General features: G+C 42.1%; 1 protein-coding gene across 6 annotated transcripts in view; it reads right to left on the bottom strand.

The window, feature by feature from the left end:
* Nucleotides 1–4,389: 4,389 nt before the first annotated feature.
* The window catches only part of PLPPR1 (phospholipid phosphatase related 1), a 601,803-nt gene continuing 583,096 nt past the window's right edge, over nucleotides 4,390–23,096 (bottom strand). For 4 of the 6 annotated variants that reach the window (XM_059889070.1, XM_059889072.1, XM_059889071.1 and 1 more), the window contains 4 exons: nucleotides 19,156–19,406; nucleotides 14,580–14,756; nucleotides 11,465–11,596; nucleotides 4,390–5,503 (listed from right to left, as the gene is read on the bottom strand). In XM_059889070.1, the coding sequence (XP_059745053.1) occupies nucleotides 5,471–5,503; nucleotides 11,465–11,596; nucleotides 14,580–14,756; nucleotides 19,156–19,406 (593 nt within the window). In that variant the 3' untranslated portion in view covers nucleotides 4,390–5,470. The remainder of the gene's footprint in view (nucleotides 5,504–11,464; nucleotides 11,597–14,579; nucleotides 14,757–19,155; nucleotides 19,407–23,096) is intronic. The other 2 variants (NM_001192403.1, XM_059889073.1) reach the window with 2 other exon arrangements.

Raw genomic sequence — 23,096 nt, 5'->3', positions numbered from 1 at the left:
GGGAGATTTAGGGTTTGGAAGATGCCTTTTGGGTAACCTTGTTAAAGAAATACACCTGCCTACGTTCTTTGTGGAATCTTGACCCACGAGTCGTGGGTTGGAGGCCCACCTGGAGGGATGTGGGCAAGCAATATGAAAGGTTACCAGTACCTGGGTTAAAGGCTTGAGACTTAGTTTTTTGATCTTGTAAGATGGGGCAATATCTTTCAAGCCAGCGATCCCCAACCTTTTTGGCACTGGGGACCAGTTTTGTAGAAGACAATTTTTCCTGGGTGGGGTAGAGAGGGGGGATGGTTTCGGTTTCTCCCACCGCTCACCTCCTGCTGTGCGGCCTGGTTCCTATCTGGCCACAGATCAGTACCAGTGGCTCGGGGGTCGGGGTCCCCTCTTTTAAGGCAAGTCCCCACTGCGGGTGCAAATGCTGAAACTGGGCAGCCAGGGGTGTTGATCCCAACCCATTCTCCTTTTTCAACTTCAGATTTATTTAATTGGAATAAATAATGGGAATACGTACTGTTCCCTTAATATGTCAACATACAGAGATGACCCAAGGAGAATGGAAAAATTTTTTTTTCATCAATTTTTTGCATCCCACAGCCCAGCCTGAGCTGATGTTCAAGGTTTATTACCCATACTCACTTCAGGAGAGCGTAGAAGGTGCTGGATAAAGCCAGGGAAGCGGCAGGTGGGCTTCATTAAGAACCTCTGGCAGCCCAATACAGGCTGCTGCAAGTGCAGCAGAACCCACAGTGGGTCCTGTTTGGGAAGTGGTGCTGGAGACGGGCCGAAACCCGGCCCAAATGGGGCCAAAACAAAGATCCTTAATAAAGCACAGGAAGGAAACAAACTGAGTGAAGATCCTTCGGAATTTCTAGAAAGGATCTTTAAAGCCTATAGGCATATACAGATACAGTCTCTGAGGCCCCAGAGAATTTAAAGATGGTTAACATGACTTTTATCAGTGCCTCTAACATAGAAAGGAAAGTACAAAAGGTGGAAGGGACTTTGGGTATGCCTATGTCTCACCTTGTTGAGATGCCTTCGAAATTTCTAATGGCAGGGACCAGGTTTAGGAAGAAGGAACAACAGAGAATGAGACAACAGGCCACTCCACTGGCGGCTGCCTTAGCACATTTGGTCCACAGAGCTGGACCAAATCAAGGACCCCCACGAGGGACTTGGCAAAAGGTAGGGGGCCCCAGGGCCTAAACTTCTCCTCGAATGGATAACGATACTTGGCACCTCTCTGGCTTACTTTCAGTTCTTCGCATGGATAAAGCTCATTCTTGCCCCAGGATGTCGGTACATACAGTTCCCTTAGCCTCATATGCTTTTTGCTACTTTTCTGTCTAGTCATCTCCTCATTTTAATGTATATGTCACTTCAAAGACTCCAGTACTCTTGCCTGGAAAATCCCATGGATGGAGGAGCCTGGTGGGCTCCAGTCCATGGGTCGCTAAGAGTTGGACACGACTGAACGACTTCACTTTCACTTTTCTCTTTCATGCATTGGAGAAGGAAATGGCAACCCACTCCAGTGTTCTTGCCTGGAGAATCCCAGGGATGGGGGAGCCTGTTTGGCTGCTGTCTATGGGGTCACACAGAGTTGGACAAAACTGAAGCGACTTAGCAGCACTTTAAAGATGACATAACACTTGCCTTACCTAAACCAGGTCTCCTTTCAAAACACTGAGTATTCTGTGGTGGTTCTCCTTTTCTTCCATTTGACCCTAAATTCCATAGGGGTGAGTAGTAGGTCAATTTTGTTGTATATTCCCAGTTCTTGGCATGATTCTTAACAGATGTTCATTAAATTCCTAGTGAATGATCTTATCACTCAATCCTGGGACATCTGGATCAAGAACTAGGATGGAAGCAAGAGATTAGCTGTTCATTACAAGATTCCCATGGTAGTAGAGGGAATGATTGTGAATGACAGGCTAGTTCTAGTACACATCTTGACTTCAGCAAGGCAAGAACAGTGTAACAGCCTTAATGTAATCTCCTTAAAACTAACTAGGGCAATCTGGTATTCATGTCTGCCTCCAAGATACTTAACACCTTCAAAGTTGTGGTCATTGCATATAATATAAAAATCAAGGCAATTTTTTAGAAACAAAAATGCTATTCCTGGCACTCTTCTGCTCTTTTAATCATACTAGTGCTGTTTACTCCTCCTCCTGTGTATGGGATTATGCCTACTTACATTCTAATTAACTGGAGCTACATATAGCCTTTCTGTCTATCATAGCGTAATTAGAGAGATCTCTAGAATTTACCAAGAGAGTCACCTACATGTTCATAGCTGCTGAGTGCAGTTTCCTCACACTTAATTCTGTATCTAAATATACTTATGTTTCATCTACCTTCAGGCTCCATGCAAATTCTCTTTATTTCCAAACTAGGCATAATTTCTTTCAGGCAAGTTAAGTTGGAACCCTGGCATCCATCTATTTGCAAAGTTTTCTCTGTCAGATCTGGGTGCAGATCTGGGTTCAGATTCTGTTTGATTCTGGGTGCAGAATCAAAGAACTGAAAATGTCATAAATAAACCCTCAGGGGCTAATAGTCTCATGAGGTTGCTTATGTCCATACATTTTATCAGCTTTTCTTTAGTTTCTTTTCACTTCCCTCTCACAGTGAATCAGACTTCTCAGGCTCCTCTCGGCTTCTTTAAAAAGAAGAAAAGCTCATTGCAGACTTCATCCTAAGGTGACAGTGACCACTCCTCCTACTTAGAGGGCTTTATCCTGGGTATATGGCCCATATGGAGGGGTCTCTAGCCTCAAGAAATGAGTCTCAAATGGCAGGCTTGAAAGGTCCATGAAGTGACTTGGCCTGTGAAGTGACTTGGGCCTAAATCAGGGGTAACACTGAGGTTGCCTTGTCATATGGAAGGAATCAGACTGACCCAATGATCCCAGGGATGTGAGCCCAGAGATGGTCCTTGGTTCTAGGTGCTCCAATGTGTGTTCTGTGGAACATCACTGTGTCCTGTATCAATAACTAACAAAGGCCAGGAAATTGGAGTCTGTGGCTGGAGACCTCAGAACACTTCTAATAGGTCCTTCCAGATTGAAACCAAAGTGAAGAATGTAAGGGTAACCCTCGCTTGGTCAACTTATGTTCTTGGAAATACCATTTGATAGATATTTAGATGGTCTCTCATTGTGATAAGAAATGGGCAATGGAGAATCAGGAGTATGCCAGTATTTTTCAGAATGTCTTATGAACAATGGAACTGAGCTGTCATTGCTATTATTAAAAGAACTGTAAAATATATTTAGAAGATGAATCACTCTGAAGTTGGGCAACATTATACTTGCGTAGCTTATACCAGAATGGAAGGCTCCGAGCTTGCAAATCATTGCTTCTCGTAAGTAGAATGCGTCTTTCTCATGATGTGCTTTTGTCACCTACACAACCCTGAACCACATAAGTAGGTGATGATGTCGAAAAACCTCTGAAAAGATGTGGACTTGGTTTAGAGACATTTTAACATAGTGGAAAGAGTGGAATTTGGAGTCAGGCAGACCTGGATTCCAACGTTACTGCTGATGTATACAGCACGACCTTGGAGGTGTCACAGCTTCTTAGGGTTCACTGTTTATATGTGTATAGTTATTTATTTTTAATTGGAGGATAATTGCTCTACAATATTGTATTGGTTTCTGCCGTACATCAGCATGAATCAGCCATAGGTTTAATTATGTCCCCTCCCTCGTGAACCTCCCTCCCACCCCATCGCACCCCTCTAGGTTGTCACAGAACACCAGTTTTTGTGTCATACAGCAAATTCCCACTGGCTCTCTGTTTTACATAGGGTAATATTTGTGTTTCCATGCTACTTTCTCAATTCGACCCATCCTCTTTCTCCCACTGTGTCCAAAAGTCTGTTCTGTATGTCTGGGTTCACTTTTGAACAACCAGATTATAGTTGTGGCTTAGCATAGGGGATGAGAAGGGCTTTTAGCACTTCCCTTTCTTGCCCACTTCCCCAACTTTTAGTCTGATGTCACTCAAAAGATGTGTGTGAGTGTTTATACATGTAAGTGCAAATAAGTTTAGGCCAGAATGAGATGGGGGATGAGTTTTAGCAGAGTCAAAATGACTGAATTTTTACTGATGCCTTAGAAGTATCTATGGGCAAACTGAAGACAAAGGTAGCTTGCTAGAAAACCAGAATGTGCTTCTGAGTGTCTTAAACTCACAAATTCTTTGGCCTAAACACAAATACTCCTTCATGAAAGGACATATCAGTCATGCCTCTTTTATGGCTGATTCCAATAGTCAGGGAACTGAAGAGGATAAATACTTACTGAGGTCACATCATTGTGAGTCTTCAAATACTCGGGGGATGAAGCATCAAACAAAGGACATGAGCCAAAATTCATTTTGTGAATAACTTTTTTCTTTAGAAAAAAAATATGTACAAAAAAAAGCTAAGAAGAACCAACATGGAAGTGTTGAGAAAACATTCTGATAGATACAGACAAGGGAGCTCCTGCTCTCAAGGAAGTTACACGTTAGTTATTATCATGCTAGAAAAATGAGATGCAGTTAAAATTCTAGAACAATTAAAAGCCCCAAAGTCAAGCTGTTGCTTTGGGGCTCTAGGTTGTAGATGCTCTGATACCCTCTCTGTAAAATAATACTGTGCAAACTGTAAAATATTCATTTTCATATAAAGTCCATACAATATGATATACAAAACTGAGTTGACAGGGGATGCTGGTACTGGCTGGTCATTTGAGAAAGAAGGCTGCAGTGTTACCTGCCAGCCCAAGGGCATGATTACAGAAAGATCTTGAATTTCTTAACCAGGAGAGGCCATTATCTAAGGATCATACCAACATCCTCAAAACCAGAATTTCCTGCCATTGCTTGTGTAACTTAGGTGATTTTTTCTTATTAATATGTTACTTTAACTTGGGATGCAATCACATGTTAAGTCAGAATATAAAGTTCTTTTTCAAAGTAATACTTCTTTCTACACAACTGATTTTGAGATTTACCATTAACCAACATTGTTTTCCCTGCAACTCAAAAGTTAAGTTTTTTTTAAAATTCAAAAATTCCAGAGGAGGCAGCAACTGTGATAATAAAAGATTAAAGTGAATTATTATATTTCATTTCAGTGTCTATAAAACTGATAAAAGAAGGTTTGTGTACAAATATCACAAAACAACATCAATCATTGAATAAATGTGGTTCTTCAATGCACACCTGAACAAGAAGAAAACTTTGTTTAAAATTCTGGCATAAATATATTAAAGCTGACCAAAAAAAAAAAAAAAAATCAGGGCAAGCTACATCACTTCCTCATACAAAAAATGTACAAAACATTAGCCTCTAACTAGATAAACATAATACTTGTCTTCACAGTTTGATATCAAGTAACTGTGTCTTGAAGTATTGAATTGGAGGGTGATAAAAAAAAAAAAAAACAGCTTGTGACACGTCAGCCGTTTCAGGTAACTTCGGTCATGGAGGCAGAGTGATTCTGCAAACATAAGCAGATACAATCTTAGTTGACTCATGCACACACACTCACTTCCTTCAATATCCCCTTGATTCCTGTCTCAAGTTCACAGTCTGTTCCTGCTCCCTGACATGCGTCTCCAAGGCCCCTCAACTTGTTACCTCTTCTATTAAACCTTCCCTGATTTTTTTTCAACCAAAATAAACTCATCTGTCTTGTATGATAGGTAACTGTATTCTATGAATCATTTGAAGATCTCAAAGTAATTTTAGCTGCATCCCACATTTTTTTTTAAGTGTTGTTATAATTTTGAACGCTTCTAATCTTTGAAAAATTTCCATATGAGGTATTCTGAGCCATGGATTTTCAGAGCAGTGAGTTTAATGTTTTCAAGTGCATAGCGGTTTTGGTTTAAGGTATCTGCATTTCTGGAGAATGTCATCTGTGTGATCTACTGAATAGATTTTTTTTTACACAAATTTGTTTAAATTATGAAAATATAACACTGAATGCTTTTAAAGTTTCTTGATTTGCTTTATAGTCTTACATGTAGTTTGTTTTAAATGTTTGTGTTTGAGGATTATATATTGCCTTGCCTCGGCTAAGTTGCTTCAGTCGTGTCTGACTCTGTGTGACCCCATAGATGGCAGCCCACCAGGCTCCCCCATCCCTGGGATTCTCCAGGCAAGAACACTGGAGTGGTTTGCCATTTCCTTCTCCAATGCATGCAAGTGAAAAGCGAAAGTGAAGTCGCTCAGTCGTGTCCAACCCTCAGCGACCCATGGACTGCAGCCTACCAGGCTCCTCTGTCCATGGGATTTTCCAAGCCAGAGTACTGGAGTGGGGTGCCATTGCCTTAACCTTATTAACTTTTTACTATATTTTGTTTGCTTATTACTGAAAAAAGCGTTAAAATCTATGATTGCAGTTTTATCCACTTTTCCTTGTAGTTCTGTTAATTTTTGTTTATGTGGTTTGTGCATAATAACCCTTATCTCTTGTTTTATATAACATATATAATCACACCTTTTTTCAGGCCCAAGGCTTTCTCTTTTGTTTGAACTTAAAATTCCCAGTTTATGGTATTGATAATACCTTAAGAAACGGTGGCTTTAGAGCTAATTGATTATTATGGGTTTCCAGATTCCTGTTTGTTTTTAGGACACTAGAGAGTCATATTCTTGAGAGGGCAAATGTGAATTTTAGAAACTGAGTATTCCATATTTCTCAAGGTACTTTTATCTACCATATTTGTGAAAAGTGAGGTTTTTGCATTTCTTGCTATAATGTGAAAAACTTATCCTTTTGCTTTTATAGTATGCTTCCTTAAAAAAAAAAAACTTCCATCAATAGTTTGGTCATTTTTATGTTTTTAAGATTTCATTTAAGAGTGAATGGTATAGATAAAGTAGTTCAACAGCCTAAGATAACTAACTTGGTGACTTTGTACAGATTTCTTTAACTCAACAAGTCTTTTTTTCCCCTCCTATTTATGATATGAAGTCTATAAGCATTAGAATTCCTGTGGGATGATTTTCTTACATGGCTTTTCACCCCAGAATGGCTGAATCAGAATCCCCTGGAATAAGGTCATAGGCATGTGGGTCCTGGGATAGAGTGGATCCTTTTGTTGTTACTGTTGTTAAAGAAAAATATATCTCCTCTCCCCACTGTACACATCAGGAGACACAAGAGACTTCATACGACACAGTGAGTTAACACATCGGCTCCACTCTCATTTCTTTGTTAATATAAACCGTGTTCAACAAGAACACATTTGCTCAACACTAAGCTTGATCGTGCAGGTGAAAATGGGTATGAGGCTGCAGGGCGAGGAAAGCTCGGAGCAGGTCTCCAGGATACAACTCTGTGTGGTCACAAAATAAGACTTTGGAAGGTTGACCATCTTTGTTTCATTTGGATTCTACAGTTTTTTACTTTCTGGTTTCTCTTTAGTCCTGGGGAAAGATTTTAGAGAACGTACTGTCTCAGTCACAGAAAGCCAAGTATTTAAATTTGAGCTGATCATTTAGAGGGGAAGAGAGAAGCAGCCTGGGGCAGCCTGCAGCCCTGGGGCTTCATGTGGCAAAGGACAAAGTATGTCTCGGGGACGAAAGGGAGGATGGGGGGTTCCCTCTCCAGCGAGACAGTTTTCTCCTTGAGATGCTCTGAACGGCGAGATGGAATTCTCATGTGAGAATGTGTGCTCTAAAGAGAGGTTCATATCTTCTCTCAGATCCCCATAGTCCTCCTCCTGGGAAGACAGCTCTATCCCCAAAATTACAAAGGAGCAGCAGTTTCTAGTAGAAGCCATGGCTGCTGCTATTGCACAGGAAGCTTTCGCCCACAGGGGAGAACACAGGGCATATTTGTTTTGGAAGAGCGATGCTCAGTGTAAACTCTGCCAGTGCGGTGCAGCTCAGCCCCCACACACTGGCCGCTACAGCGTGTTTCCATATTCAGTGCTGAGAGCTGTAGATTTCAAAATGGAATTTTCCTTAAACCTCAGGCTGTGTGGTGTAGAGAGCAAGCAGGGCCTTTAGAATTAGATGGGCCTGTGTCTTAATCTTTGCTGAGTGACCTTCAGCGTATTACTTAAACTCTTTGTGCTTTACTTCGTCTATAAAATAGAAGAATAAGGCCAACTGCAGGATTATCGTAAAGATTGAATGTGATAGCTTGCACCATATGCTCATTTCCTTTTCTTGACCCACAAATAAAGGGTATGTCCTTCTAACCACCCATGTGGAAAGCAGATGCTTGGATCTTGCACAAATGACATGGAAGGCATAGCTTAAGAGGCAGTACTACTTCCCTTCCAGCTTCCTGTAGATTCATTGTGACCAGCCTGCAGAAGTTCTGTTCACCATTACTCATAAACTACTTACCATGGAGGTTCAGATATAGACTGTAGTCCAATTTTGGGTTCTTGGTTTTGACTAAAGGGCCTAGTTCATATTTTGACTCTGGCTTGCATCTGTCTATTCATCTGACATTTATTTCATGCCTAGTGAATGCCAGGAAATACGGAGAGTAAGAAGGACATGGTTCATAGGATTTGTATCTTTAATCTCTCAGTTCCTGGGGGAGGCAGATATGAGGGCAGTCCTGACATGAACTGTGAGCAGCAAATGCACGTCGGGCCCTGAGGCTCTTTCGGCTGAAGCCTGGTATTCACAAAAGGCCTCAAACTGTGTGCAGACAAGGTGATACACATGGAAATAAAGACACATGGACAGATTTTCAAAAGTTCAGTTACTGCCTGTAGTGAATAATGATACATATATTTAAAGAATTTAAAAAATCTGTATTGTGGATTGGTCGGTTGTGTGGTCATGCCCTACTTTTTGCAACCCCATAGACTGTAGCCCCCCAGGTTCCTCTGTGCATAGGATTCTCCAGGCAAGAATACTGGAGTGGGTTGCCATTTCCTTCTCCAGGGGCTCTTCCTGACCCAGGGATTCAACTCATGTCTCTTACTTCTTCTGCATTGGCAAGCAGACTCTTTACCACCATACCACCTGGAAGCCCCTTTACTGCTAATATCGGGGTTTGGAAACCCTTTTTGGCACTTCATTTTTCAATGCAAGCAGAATCCCCCAAAACATGGCCTGGGTGTCTCTTGGCTTAGTCAACTACTACTGTCCTGAGGGAGGAGAGAGAAGTCTAGAGGAGGCTTCAGACAGAAGGTGCTTGAGCAGTGCTGAGGTGGAAAGAAGGTGCTCTTAGACCAGGACATTCAGGGCAAGGTCAATAGCATTTGCAAGAACAGACTACATGTTTGTGGAACTCGGCAAACATTTAAGTTTGCTTTTTAAATTCACCTTTGTCACTAGTTGCTTCTTCTCAAAGATAGAGGGACCCACTCTGACTTCAGGATCTTCCCTGGTGGCTCAGACAGTAAAGTGTCTACCTACGATGCGGGTAGGCCCAGGTTCAATCCCTGTGTTGGGAAGGTCCCCTGGAGAAGGAAATGGCACCCCACTCCAGTACTCTTGCCTGGAAAATCCCGTGGGTGGAGGAGACTGGCAGGCTACAGTCCATGGGGTTGCAAAGAGGTGGATACGACTGAGCGACTTTACTTCACTACTCTGACTTCACTGGGTTTAAGAACATAGTTAAAAGGAAAACTAGGGTTTTTCATCACAAGGTTTCATTATTTAGCTAACTTGTCATTCAACCTGCATTAACTGGCTGTATATAAATAAACCAGTGATAAAATTTCAAACATGTTACTTCTAATTATATTTAGAATTTATAATTTTCACCTTAATATAGGTGAAGGGAAAACAAAACACTTGGCACTGGGTTTAATGGAGATTCCTAAATATTTTTTTTCCCAGGTGGAAATAGATTTTTTTTCCTTGTTCGTTAATAAAATTGGACTTCATTAAATGTGAAAAGAAATAGGATAGTTTCTCAGTTGTCTGATAGTTAATAATCTTTAGTGAAATATTTTATACTGTATTGATAGGAAGTATCTGATAAGTCCAATGGGAAGAGATTTGCTTTCCTCTTGTACTCAATAAAGATGATTTAGTAAGGAGATGCCAAATACAATAAGACTTCAAGGTAAATAGACTATTACAGAGAATAAACATTTTAGCAAGCCTCAGCTACATGAAAATAAAATCCCTGTTTTATTATTAGTTATCCCTGCTCTGTCTGCTCAAAGAACTATTCACCCCAACTCTCCCACTTGCTTGCTATGTGTCTTGGGTGAGTAATTTAATATTGCTATCTTCATTTTCCTCTCTTTCTCTGAAGTGGGAATTACACTACCAATTCAGTAAGTTTTTGTTCAAAAAAATATATTTGTAAAGCACTTAGCAGTTGTCTTAGGCAAAAGTCAGGCGTTATACCATGCGTCAGGGCTCATTTTGGCTGGCACATCTTTGTCTTTCCCTGCTTTACAATAGATTTTTTCTTCATTTGTGTTCACAGAACACTTTGCGCATCTGATTCAGCATGCCATATTATGATTATTCACTTATATACAGGGCTTCCCAGGTGGCAGAGTGGTAAAGAATCTACCTGCCAATGAAGGAGGTGCCAGTTCTATCCCAGGGTCGGGAAGATCCCTTGGGGTAGGAAATGGCAACCCACTTCAGTTTTCTTGCCTGGAGAATTCTATAGACAGAGCAGCTTGGTGGGCTACAGTCCATGGGGTCACAAAGAGTCGGGCACAACTGAGCATGCATGCATTTATACACACCTTTCCTGATCATCTCTAAGTTCCTTGAGCATAAAGACTGTGTGGCTAGTTGTCGTCTTTATCTCTGGCATGAATGTAATGGTCCTAATGTAAACAAGGTCCTAGTGTAAACAGTAAGTACTGTTGCATCGAATTTTTGATGGTCATCAAAAGAGATCCAAAAGGATATTGAGTTACCTTTTTTAATGTGCTTCCAGTTTACATCTGTCACCGAATGTAACAAAGCATTTCTTTCCAAGTGTTGTCCTACATATTAAATCGAATTGGCCTACCACAAGAGTTGGTCTAAATTTCACAAATGTGTTATTACATTGAAGGTCAAGATATCCTGAAGCAGCTGGGGTTTAAGTTAGGCATTACTAAGAACGTCCTGAGGATTCATGATGCCCACTCCCTGAAAGGAATATGGGACTAATTGAGGGAAGCTGTGAAGTTCTTGAGGGCCTTTATGTCAGATTTTTATTGCGTTTTTTTTTTTTTTTTTAGGGTCTTTATTGAATTTGTTAAATATTGTTTCTGTTTTATGTTTTGGTATTTTTGGCCATGAGGCATGTGGGATCTTAGTTCCCTGACTAGGGATTGAACCTTCACTTTCTGCATTGGAAGGTGAAGTCTTAACCACTGAATTGCCAGGGAAGTCCCCAGATTTTTATTGTTGTTGGGTGGATTCAGTTGTGTCCTGTTTTCACTAGAGGAATGGTTACTTGACTTCCAGATAACAAGCCTGGAGCCTCCGGGCTTTGTTGGCTAAAACCACTTTACTGTACCTGTGCACTTAAGGTTTCCAGAGGGCTTTCTATTCTTGGGAAAGCCATGAGGGGTACTCCACGGGGGTCCTCGGGCTTGGGTTTGGAAGGCGATCCTTGTGTTCCTTTAAAGTTATGGACCACACACATTCCCTGCGGGATGAGGGGAAAAAAGATTAGGGTCAGACTGCAGCCATCAGTGCCTGGCTATCTCTGTGGGTGGCAGGCCTGCCCCTTAGAATGTCACTGCACAGTGACTTTTGAGCCAATGAGTAGGGACCATGGAAAGACCTGGGGCATGGTCCAGGCTGTCTTCTGCTGAGCACATTTGGGGTGCTGAGGAAGCATCTGTTTGATCACCAGATGGCCAGGGATACTCAATCTACCCTCAATGAACTTGTTTCCTGACCTATAAAAATGGGAATAACACCTGCCTTGTAGATTTACATTTAAAAGACATGACACATGTAAACCATCTCATAGTAACAGCTAACATTTACTGAGGGCCACTTATGTATCTGGCATTGTCTGAAGGGTTTTACCTAATTTCATTTGACTGCTGCTAAGTCACTTCAGTCGTGTCCGACTCTGTGCGACCCCATAGACCCCATCCCTGGGATTCTCCAAGCAAGAACACTGGAGTGGGTTGCCATTTCCTTCTCCATTTGACTACTCAACATTCTTATAAGGGAGATACTATTATCCTCTCCACCTTAGATAAGGAGGCACAGAGAATGTGGATAACTTTCCCAAGGCTACATAAACTCCGTAGCCTCTAAATCAGTCCACTGTAAGATTTGGCTTCTTAAGTGCCAAGTGAGTAAAGTTGCTCAGTCGTTTCTGACTCTTTGCGACCGCAAGGACTGTAGCCCACCAGGCTCCTCCATCTGTGGAATTTTCTAGGCAAGAGTACTGGAGTGGGTTGCCATTTCCTTCTCCAGGGGATCTTCTCGACACAGGGATTGAACCCTGGTCTCCCGCATTGCACGTAGAGGCTTTACTGTCTCAGCCACCAGGGAAGCCCCTTAATGGGGCTTTCATTGACAAACTATTGATCCCTCTTTGAGTCATCTGTATTCCCTCCCCCATTTAAGAAGCACCCTTAGGGAAATACCCTCTGAGAGATCAGTATCTCAGGATCACTCGGCACCACTTCTGCTGCTGCTTCACAGAGAATGTGCATTTAAGTCCCCCTGTCTTTCACTTTAGGAAGAAAGATTGGATCCCTGAAAAAGAACTTTGAATTCAAATGGAGCTTGCCAGTTAGTGTTCTGAGTAAGTGTAAGCATTTTCTGAGCAGGTACAAGTGTTGGGGAACTCTGAGTTAGAAGTTGGGACAGGCACATGTGCCTCTCCCATGTTGGGGAGGACATATATGCAGAATCCCTGTATGGAAGGGATAGGACGAGGAGAAGTTAGGTCACAGGCCCGTGGAATCCATCTACATGTGATGTTAGTCTTAACGGGTGCCTTGGACCAGAAAGGGCAGAATGGGCAACAGGCTGTGATGACTTCTGTCTGCTAGGAGAGGCTTGCTGAATATTATTAGGAGACTGATTTCACCATGCACAGCATCTTTAGGCTTAGTGATTTACTGTGAACCCTTCTGGGTGTATTTTAAATCCTTGAAAAAAAAATATATATGTATACATGCACATATATATACACACACATATATATTTATATAAATTTGTTTTTGGCTGTGCTTGGTCTCCATTGCTGCTCACGCTTTTCTCTAGTTGTGACGAGTGGGGGCTGCTCTTCAGTTGCGTTGTGCTGGCTTCTTACTGCGGTGGTTTCTCTTGGTGCAGAGCACAGGTTGTAGGTGCTTGGGTTTCCGTAGTTGCAGCTCCTGGGCTCTAGAGCACAGGCTCAATAGTTGTGGAGCATGGGCTTAGTTGCTCTGTGGTATGTGGGATCTTCCCAGATCAGGGCTCAAACCCATGTTTCCTGCATTGCCAGGCAGATTCTTTACCACTGAGCCACCAGGGAAGCCCAGTCCTTGACTATATTTTTTAAAAACTGTACCTCCATGGTATGTCCGTGCAATGGAATACTAGATAGCAAGAGAAAGGAATTACTGATACAACAAGGATGAATCACAAAATAATTATGCTGAATGAAGGAAGCTAGGAAAAAACACATGCATATTGTATAATTCCATTAACATTAAATCTTACAGTAACCTAATACAGAAGATCAGTGGTTGCTTAGGAATGAGGGGGGAGGGGAAGGGTGGGAAAGAAAGAAGTATCTGAAGGTCAAAACTGATCAAGTTATACAATTCGTGTACCATTTATTGTATGCTTAGCTTCCTTGGTGACTCAGATGGTTAAGAATCTGCCCGCAATGCAGGAGACCCAGATTCTATCCCTGGGTTGGGAAGATCCCCTGGAGAAAGAAATGGCAACCCACTCCAGTATTCTTGCCTGGAGAATTCCATGGACAGAGGAGCCTGGTGGACCACAGTCCATGGGATTGAAAAGAGTTGGACATGACTGAGTCACTAACACTTTCACTTTATCATACCTCAAATTATAAAAATGAACCAAAACCCTTCTTCAGGAAGTGTTATGTGGTTGTGAAGCCACTTATAGCGAAAATAAGATGCCCAGGAGGCATGTTCAGATAATAACAGAGGTCCCCTGGGTGCGATTAGCTGAGGGTTTTCCTATTTCTGAGTGGGACTTGCAAGTCTGGGCCAGAGTGGAGTTTCTTGAAATGCTGGAGAAGGAGCTGCCTGCTTCTGTCAGTACTTTGTTCTCTGTTCTTCCCCCAAGTGGCACTTAGCTTATGCTGCCAGTATGTCTCTGAGCAAGTATTTAAAGAATCATGGTTTGAAGGTACACTAAATTTTTGCTAGTCTGCCCATCCCCAGCCCCTAGGACAGGGTTGGAAGAAGTGGAGCAAGCCATCCTTCCTGGAGTGATCATACTCCCGGCCCACAGAGGGACTATGCAGTCATATTTCTGAAAGAAAGGACACAGGGTACTTGGTGAGTAACTGCCGCTCACAAGGTTGAGGCCGGTGGAACCTGGACTGAGACCATGGAGTCTGGGGAGCCTGACTTACCAGGATCTTGGGCAGCCTTTCAGAGAGCACCAGAGGGGGAAAAAAGTAGAGGAAGCTGACCTACCAGAAACAGGGCTACCGCAGTGCCCAGGATGAAGCCCGCAATCACGTCAGAGCAGTGGTTCCGGTACTCGGAGACCCGGTTGAGGCCCGTCAGGAAGGCTGTGCAGAGGGTCCCGAGGCACAGCACTGGCTTGGCCAGTCGGCTGCTCTTCGTCTTGATTGTGCTTGTGATGTACATCTAGGTGAGGACAGAGACTGGGGAGTGACCAGCAGCCTCTGTACACGGTGTATATATACATGCACACGGACACACACCCACACACACAGATGGGCTGCACCAAAGCATGAACGATGAACGAGTGCTCACTCATCTCAGTGCTTTATATTCTGGTGGGCATGGGAACAGAATCACAGTGCCATGAATGACTGCATGATAATCAGGTCCAGAGCATGCAGTTTTTATGCAACAAACTAAAGAATCACTTGGAGTGTTAATAAACCCATATAAGAATCTCAGATGCCAGAAAATCTTCTATGAGAATTAATTTTATGGAGAAGACCAGGTAGGGGAGTAGCAATACATTTCATTTTTTAGGTCCCCCATAATCCTAGCTAGTTCTTCACACTTTCAATGAGTATAAAAGTGTTGACTTCCAAACCAGTGTTTCCGTTGTGCTGGGAAATTGATTCTCACATTCGTTGGGATGGCTGTGATCAGTTCTATTCATTCATTTACTCCAGCATGTTTAAAAATTTTCTATGTGGGTGTATAAAAGGTTGGGAAGACCTGATGTTAGTAAATGATGATACAATTTATGACACATGAGACGTACTCTGTTCTTAAGACATTGTAAGGAGCTGCTTCTGCTGCTGCTAAGTCGCTTCAGTCGTGTCTGACTCTGTGCGACCCCATAGACGGCAGCCCACCAGGCTCCCCCATCCCTGGGGTTTTCCAGGCAAGAACACTGGAGTGGGTTGCCATTTCCTTCTCCAATGCATGAAAGTGAAAAGTGAAAGTGAAGTCACTCAGTCGTGTCCGACCCTCAGCGACCCCATGGACTGCAAGCCTTCCAGGCTCCTCCGTCCATGGGATTTTCTAGGCAAGAGTATTGGAGGGGGGTGCCATTGCCTTCCCCGTGAGGAGCTGAGTAAGACTTAAATATTTTACAGGCTTGGTTATCAAATATGTCCCTCGTGGCTTAGAGTAAGCAAGGTATGCCTCTTGTCACACAAACTTTGGTAATGGTTATAAGAAACCACTAGAGGGCGCAATTGATCTATTGTCTCTGTGTTAGTCTCTGAGCAGCTCTGCAACCCCGTGGACTGTAGCCCACCAGGCTCCTCTATCCATGGGATTCTCCAGGCAAGAATGTTGGAGTGGGTTGCTATTCCCTTCTCCAGGGGACCTTCCTGACCCAGGGATCAAAACCAGATCTCCGGCATTGCAGACAGATTCTTTACCATCTGAGCCACCAGGGAAACCATAACAAGTGTGCTAAATGAGTTTGTGACTCAGAAAAATAGTATGCCAATACTCAAGTTGCAGTACAGTGTGCTTGTATGACCTGAGCACATATAAGTTCAAATAGATACATTTTAAAATATTTTAGTGGAAACGTAATTTCTTAGGATGATCCTTCAGCATTGGTGTGAATACAGGAAGATGGGATTTTCTTTATTATATGTAACACATACCCTACAAAACTGTGGTTAGATCAGAGTTATGTAAATTAGAGCATATCATCACACCATTCTGAGGCTAAGTAGGAAATGTTGTTTAGCACATTATTGACCAAAGATGTATTAATATGTCTTTTGGTACTGAATGTTATTGATCAGAGACATAGTTGTTAGGGCTTAAAATTGATAGAGTTCATTACACAACTTATAATTATTATAACTAATGATATTTATCATGTCATGATAATTATAATGGTCATTCACATTTTCCTCCATTCAATTTTTGTTCCAATGCTGTATATATTAGAAATGCAAGTTTATTGCTGTAAAATTTTCAAAAATGATACATCTTGAAATTTTGAGTGAAGAATTTTATGCAGATACTTTATCTGATTGTCTAAGTGGCATATATACTAATGTGTCAGAAGATGATAGTTCTTCAGAATATAGTTCTGATTCAGACTATGTGAATATTAAAGCAAAAAAACCTTAGTGATTAATTCTGATATGGAAAGTGATAGATAATACTCAAGGTGCTGGAGAAGACTTTGCAGGTGTATCAAGTATAACTATTAAATACAGTAACCCATAAAGTCTTAATGAAATAACAATTAATTTTTGGCTGGCCAAAATAAAAATCGCTGGCCATAGGTGTTGGTTTTTGTAAAAATCCCCCAGTCAATAATGGGTTAAATTTTATTATTTTATATATATATATATTTAAATTTAGTGTTTTATGCTTCCATATTTTTAAATTATAGCCTTTATCAATCTTATAAGATTACAAACTATTAAAACATGGGCCTATGGTTCATTAGTATTCTTCACAGTATTAACTAGTACTTAGGAATTCCTTGTTGAGTAATTTCTGAAAGCATGCATAATAGGGGCTCAGAAGATGTTTACATAATTGGAGTCCTGTATCAGGGTTTATCTGATTATAGTCTGTCTGTGGGGCATGATTTGAATTGGATTATATCTGAATCCTTGAAAACATGTGCTCTACCAGCATATATTCCGAGTGAGACGACTATACTTCTTTCTTCTCAAGAGAAATTTATATTTCACTTGATGAGACAGTAGCTGAAGATGAGTAACGTATTTGTTTTTGTAATGGTATTATAGAAATTGATTTCATACAACAATGACTTAAGTCTGATAAAAATACAGGAAAAGGTGCAAGAGTACATTGTTTCATATAACTTAGGTTCTAGATAAGTTCTAGATAATCTAGGATACAAATTGATACAATATTTTGAAAGCTGGAAATTATAACAAATGCCTGAAAAGGCCTTGTTTAAAAAATGCCTGACATAGATTTTTCTTTTTTTTTGTGGGTGGGGTAAAAATGAGTCAAGGAACTTCATTGAGCTAAACTGGTTTGTTTGTAAATCAAGGCTTCTGTATTATTTACATTCATGTTTCCTTAATGTGGGGGTAGCTGAAACCATTTTTGTCATGTATTCATTAAAGAGTAAATCTAAAAGAAATAGATATTGCAAAGTTGTCCTATAGATGTGATTCTATAAATTGGACAAAAAAAGAACCACTGTTCTAAAGAGAATACCAAGCAATTTCTTTTAAACTACACCAAATGGACCAGACCTGTAGTCAGTCACCTTTACCCCTCCCTGAATTTAGGACAGTGTTGGGGACGACGGCATGGACACGCTTCCATCAGATGCAGTGGGCATTGTGGTTACTGTCATTGGAGGGGAACGTGCTCCCAGGGGCTGGGGTGAAGGCATACTGGGAGTTTCTAGGCAGACCGCATAGCTTGAAAGGGGTCTTTGCTCTGCCTTCTCCTTATTTCACCTTTCAGCCAAGAATCTCTAGACTAGTCGTACCCTAAATATAAAGTAAGTTGAAGGAAAAGGGATGTTTTTAGCCAATAGTCACTCATCCACAGGTAAATACACATGATATCCATCAGTGGAATGTTTGCATTGATCTGTCTACTTCTATACTCTGCGTTCTAAAGAAGCAAAGGTCAGGCAAAGGTGAAATGAGGTCATTTCCATGCGTGCTCAGTCACTTCAGTCATGTCTGACTCTTTGTGACCCTATAGACTATAGCCCACTAGGCTCCTCTGTCCATGGGATTCTCCAGGCAAGAATACTGGAGTGGGTTACCATGCCCTCCTCTAGGGAAGCTTCCCAACCGAGGGTCTGAACCTGTGTCTCTAACGTCTCCTTCAGTGGTAGGCGGGTTCTTTACCACTAGCGCCACCTGGGAAGCCCTAGGTTATTTCCAAAGTGGGGTGGAATTAAAGAGAAGGAAATATAGATGGACACCATTTCTTCTATTTTAAGATGTTAGACACACTTTTGCGCTTTCTCTCTGATGAGGCCACAAAGTTTAGACTATTATACCCCAGTGGGGGCAGTCAAGAGATTTTGTGATCTAGAGAACAGTGAGAAGTGAACTGTTGGATTTTGGGGGTCTTGCAGGGTTGCCCATCTGTCCTGGCAAAGTGTTGAAGAGTGTTAGGAGGAGCAGAGGAAACCCTGTCTTCATCTGGTATTGCACATTGCTTTGGGCAGGCATTTGCATAAGGCTTACATCTGCAATCCATAGACAAGCGTGAGGAATGTGTGCCCTTCTGGAACCAACCAGAGCTTTGGCGCAGAGTGCTATTCTGGGCAGTGACAGAACCCTGTGTCCAATGCCAGGAGCCTGGGCCTTTGCTCTGACTGTGTACTCTTAACAATTCTCTGGGCCTCAGTTTCTGTATCTGTAAAATGGGAGGAGGTGACTAAATGATCGTCAACAGTCATGCCAGAATTAACATCCTCTGGCATTGGGGTATTGAGGTGGGGGCAACAGCATGATATAATGGAAGAGAAACACATTGTAACATGACTTCAGAAGCCACCAGAAGTGACTAATGAAAGAATGGGGGATGAGGATGGCAGAGACACCCATCACGGCCAAAACTCTACTCGGGTCATACTCACTGTGGCATACAGGGCAGAGTAAATGCTCAGAGCAGCGTGTTTGGAGGGAAAGGACCTCCGCGCCTTCTCTATCACTTCCAGGTCCCCGGTGCAGATGTTCCCGTTGTTGATGAACTGGTGGTGCGCCCGGCAGTCTGTACTGGTGTAGTTGGGCTTGCACACCGTCAGGAAGTACGGGGTCAGGTGCCCCGTGACCACTTGTCCGGCGTTTACAAAAATGTCAGTAGCAAAAAGCCCAAAGGCAAATACTCCTATGAGGAGATTTAAAATAATTAGGAATGGTGACATACACCATGGATTGGGTTTTGTCCCTGAGAGAAAAACAGCAGTGCGAGCCCATGACAACCTACCGGAAAGGTCCTCCCTGGAGTCAAACTGTCCCCTCATCTTTCTCTTTCCTGCTTCCTAAACCACTGTTTTTTCCAAAGTGATGCAGTCATGCTGCTGGTAATGCTTTACTGTTTTGTGTCAATAAAGTAGAAGCAGCATGTTCTCATAGGAGGATTTGAATTTTGGAGTCACGTAGAGCTGGGCTCTAGGTACTCCTTTGGTGACTTGTTTACAGTGTAAGCTATCTTCTTTGAATCTTGGTACCCTTATCAAGCATGGTTTCAGGGAATGATATCTCAGAAAAGAGTTGGAAAGATAAAATAAGACATGTGCAAAATAACCCCTAGGGTGCCTGGCATTAAGTATTGGGTTGGCCAAAAAGTTTGAAAGGTGTTACGGAAAAACACGAGCAAACATTTTGGCCAACTCAATAGTTACTCAACACTGGTTCTCTTGCCTTCTATAGAATATATCTTCTCCCTAGTCCTGTTGGAGATGCGAGTACTCCTGGAAGGAGTTATCATGGCAGGTGAGAGAGAATGAGTATGTTAGGAGTCGTCCTTCAAAGAAAGAAAAAGATTGCTCTAGAAACCCTGATTGAATTGAATGTTTCAGTTGATGTTGGAAACAGAAAATGAGAATGTTGTTGACTGTATCGAATTACCAGTTTAGTGGTTAAACCACTGGAATGCATCCTTTTACAGTTTCAGAGATCAGAAGTCCAAAATAGGTTTCAGTGGGCTAACATCAAAGTGTTGGCAGAGCTGTGTTCTTTCTGGAAGCTCCAGAGTAGAACTTATTCCTTGCTTTTCCCAGATTCTCACCTTCAATCCTTGACTTACGCCCCCAATTCTAGCGATCGTATCATAAGAGCTCTACTGCATTGTCACGTCTCCTTCCCTGACTCCCTATCTTGCTTCTCTTATAATGTTACATTGGTTACATTGTGTCCGCCTGAATAATCCAGGATAATCTCAAAATCCTTAATCTAATCACACATGTACATTCCTGTTTGTCATGTAAGGTAACATGGCCCACAGTTTCTAGGGATTAGGGCATAAACATTTTGGGGTGAGAAAGGCATCATTTTACCTACCATGCTGATTTGACCTGTTTGGTTAAGAATCCTGTGGGTAGGCTATACTTCCTGGATTTTATCTGTTCTCTGGTAAATTCCACAGGAATATAGGATTGCCCCTGACTAGCTTTAACAAAAATATGAATTCCTGATAGGAAGTTGCACTGTGGATTCTTTCAAAGGTTATGCATACATCTATAGAGTATCTGTTAAATGTATCGAGCAGCTGTGCAGAGCCAAGGTATACACAGATTGCTTGAAGAGATAAAGAAGACTTTGCCAGTGCAACTCAGCTGTGGGAAGAATTGGCAAGATTAAGAGGCAGCATTAACCCTTGTAAATTTCAAGGATCTGCTATAGTTTTTGATTAAATTTCTATCCAATTTTGACTTCCATATTCAATGTCTTGAATCTGCAAATTGTACTGATTTCAGCACCCAAAAGTCAATCCATTAGATCAGAAGTGAAAATGAGTTTGGCTGAAACCTTCATCCGGTTTCTATTTTGACTTATATTGATTCTTACAATTTTCTTTTCTGTGGCTTTGCCAGGATGTGCTTTATCACAACGAGAATTGGCTCTTTTAATAGCTTGAACTGACTGACACTCCTAGGGTCTGACCTCTGAGACTAAGCATTCGTTGATCATTCCTTTCACTCCCAGCTTCTGGAAGTCTGGCTAGTAATTTTTTTAATATCTTCAAGCAAGATTCTCAAAGACCAGGTCTCTAGCTTTTTCGAGGGACAATAAGTCTGTCTAGACATACTTTTCCAGGAAAAGAGGATAATTCATGATTTGAAAAGAGAAAAGTGACAGCATTTTCCCCTGGCATTTTATTTGTTGGAGTGCTTCCAATTAGGGTGAATTCTGAGACATTTCTGAGGATTTTTAGGTTCCTCAGATGAGTATCTGAAATGCCAGGTCTGTGGTCACAGTGGGTCTGTGATGGGCAAATTTCTGCTTTGTTGTCGTGTGATACTGTTGCTGAAAGTTGCTTTCCCTTTTTCCCTTGGCCTCCCCTGGATTATGTCTGCTTTTCTTGATGGCTTAACAAGCATTTGCTTTCCAAACATCTCATTCTGGTGTATTTGATGTAGCTTCTGAAGGGCAGCCTCAGGACTCCACCTGCCTGGCACAGGCCATGCCAACAAAGTGCAGTGGAGCCTACCCTGGTGATTCACAGACAATGTCAGATCATACAGGGCTTTTGTAAGGCATTCCAGGCGTTCCTCTGTTAATCCTGAGCTTCTTGTGTGTGTATTACAAAGCTCAGAAGCTAAAAAGTGTTGCTTTTGTTCTTAGAGTCAGGTGGAACACTGTTTATGGCCTCCTATATGATTTGAAGGAGATGCTTTTGGAGTGTCCTACCTTGGTGTCTAAAATTCTTTAAGTGTGATAATGTTTTTGAAATTTTAACAGATACATTTTTCATTCCTATGACCCTCCCTAGCTGGTTCTATTGATACTTAGCTTATGGCTCTGCTCCCAACAGTATTTCTTGCTTCAGGGGAGCTAATCACACTTCTGTTTTTAAAAAATATTTTTATTTATTTATGTGGCTACTCCAGGCCTCACTTGTGGCATGTGAGGTCTTTGGTTGTGGCGTGTGAGATCTAATTCCCTAAACAGGGCCCCCTGTATTAGGAGCGCTGAGTCTTAGCAACTGGACCACCAGGGAAGTCCTTGATCACATTTTTGAATGGATTTACAGCAGACACAGAAGTCTAAAAGCAAAACTCTCTTAGCTTGCCAGAGCTATATGCTTGAGACATGTACTGTTTTGTTTGGAATTCTGAAACGAATTGGATGGGAAAACCAAGAGCCATGGTCTGGAGGATAAGACCATTGAATTTCTATAATAAACCCTGGAATGGGGAGATGTAGGAAGCATGTCTCCCAAGAAGGAGCTAGAAACTTACCTAGTCTGGCTGAAGGAGTGAGGGGGCTGCCCCCTTCCCTGCCCATGCTGGCTGTCAAACCCCAGGGGCAGCACAACAGAAACCTCCAGAATGATTTTTGAAAATCAAGCTGAAGTCTGTCCTGTGCCTCCCAGGATGTAGCTCAGGAGCCCTGCACACCTTTCAGAGAAGTCCCACACCTACCATGGTAGTGTAGCTATGGGTGCCTGTGTTAGCAGTGGAGGGTCAAACTGGTTGAGCCCTAGGTTACCTCACAGGACCCATACATTCTGGTGCAGAGTGGGATGCGCACTTGTGAATCCATCAGGGGTGAGGGGCATTAGAATGCTCAGAGGACCAGGAGGTAGAAGCAGCCTGGCTTTAGGACAGAGACTGGCATCGTTGGTGAGGTCTGTGGTCCCTGTTTTGATGACATGGATCACTATGGTAACCTGAGCTTGCTGCCACTTTGTGGCCTAAAAGAATCCGACACCTATCAGGCAAGTCAAAGGATGAAGAAAGAGGAAGATGAAAGTGTTAAAAATCCTTTTTCCTCCCTCTCAGGGCTTTACCTGGATTCTTTGGACAAATGAGGATCTTTGGTCACTGGTAAATGAGGACACAGAGGTGAAACT

The sequence above is a fragment of the Bos taurus genome, chromosome 8 (assembly GCF_002263795.3).
Source record: "Bos taurus isolate L1 Dominette 01449 registration number 42190680 breed Hereford chromosome 8, ARS-UCD2.0, whole genome shotgun sequence".
Classification (NCBI taxonomy): domain Eukaryota; kingdom Metazoa; phylum Chordata; class Mammalia; order Artiodactyla; family Bovidae; genus Bos; species Bos taurus.
This window is presented reverse-complemented; position numbering and strand designations above follow the sequence as displayed.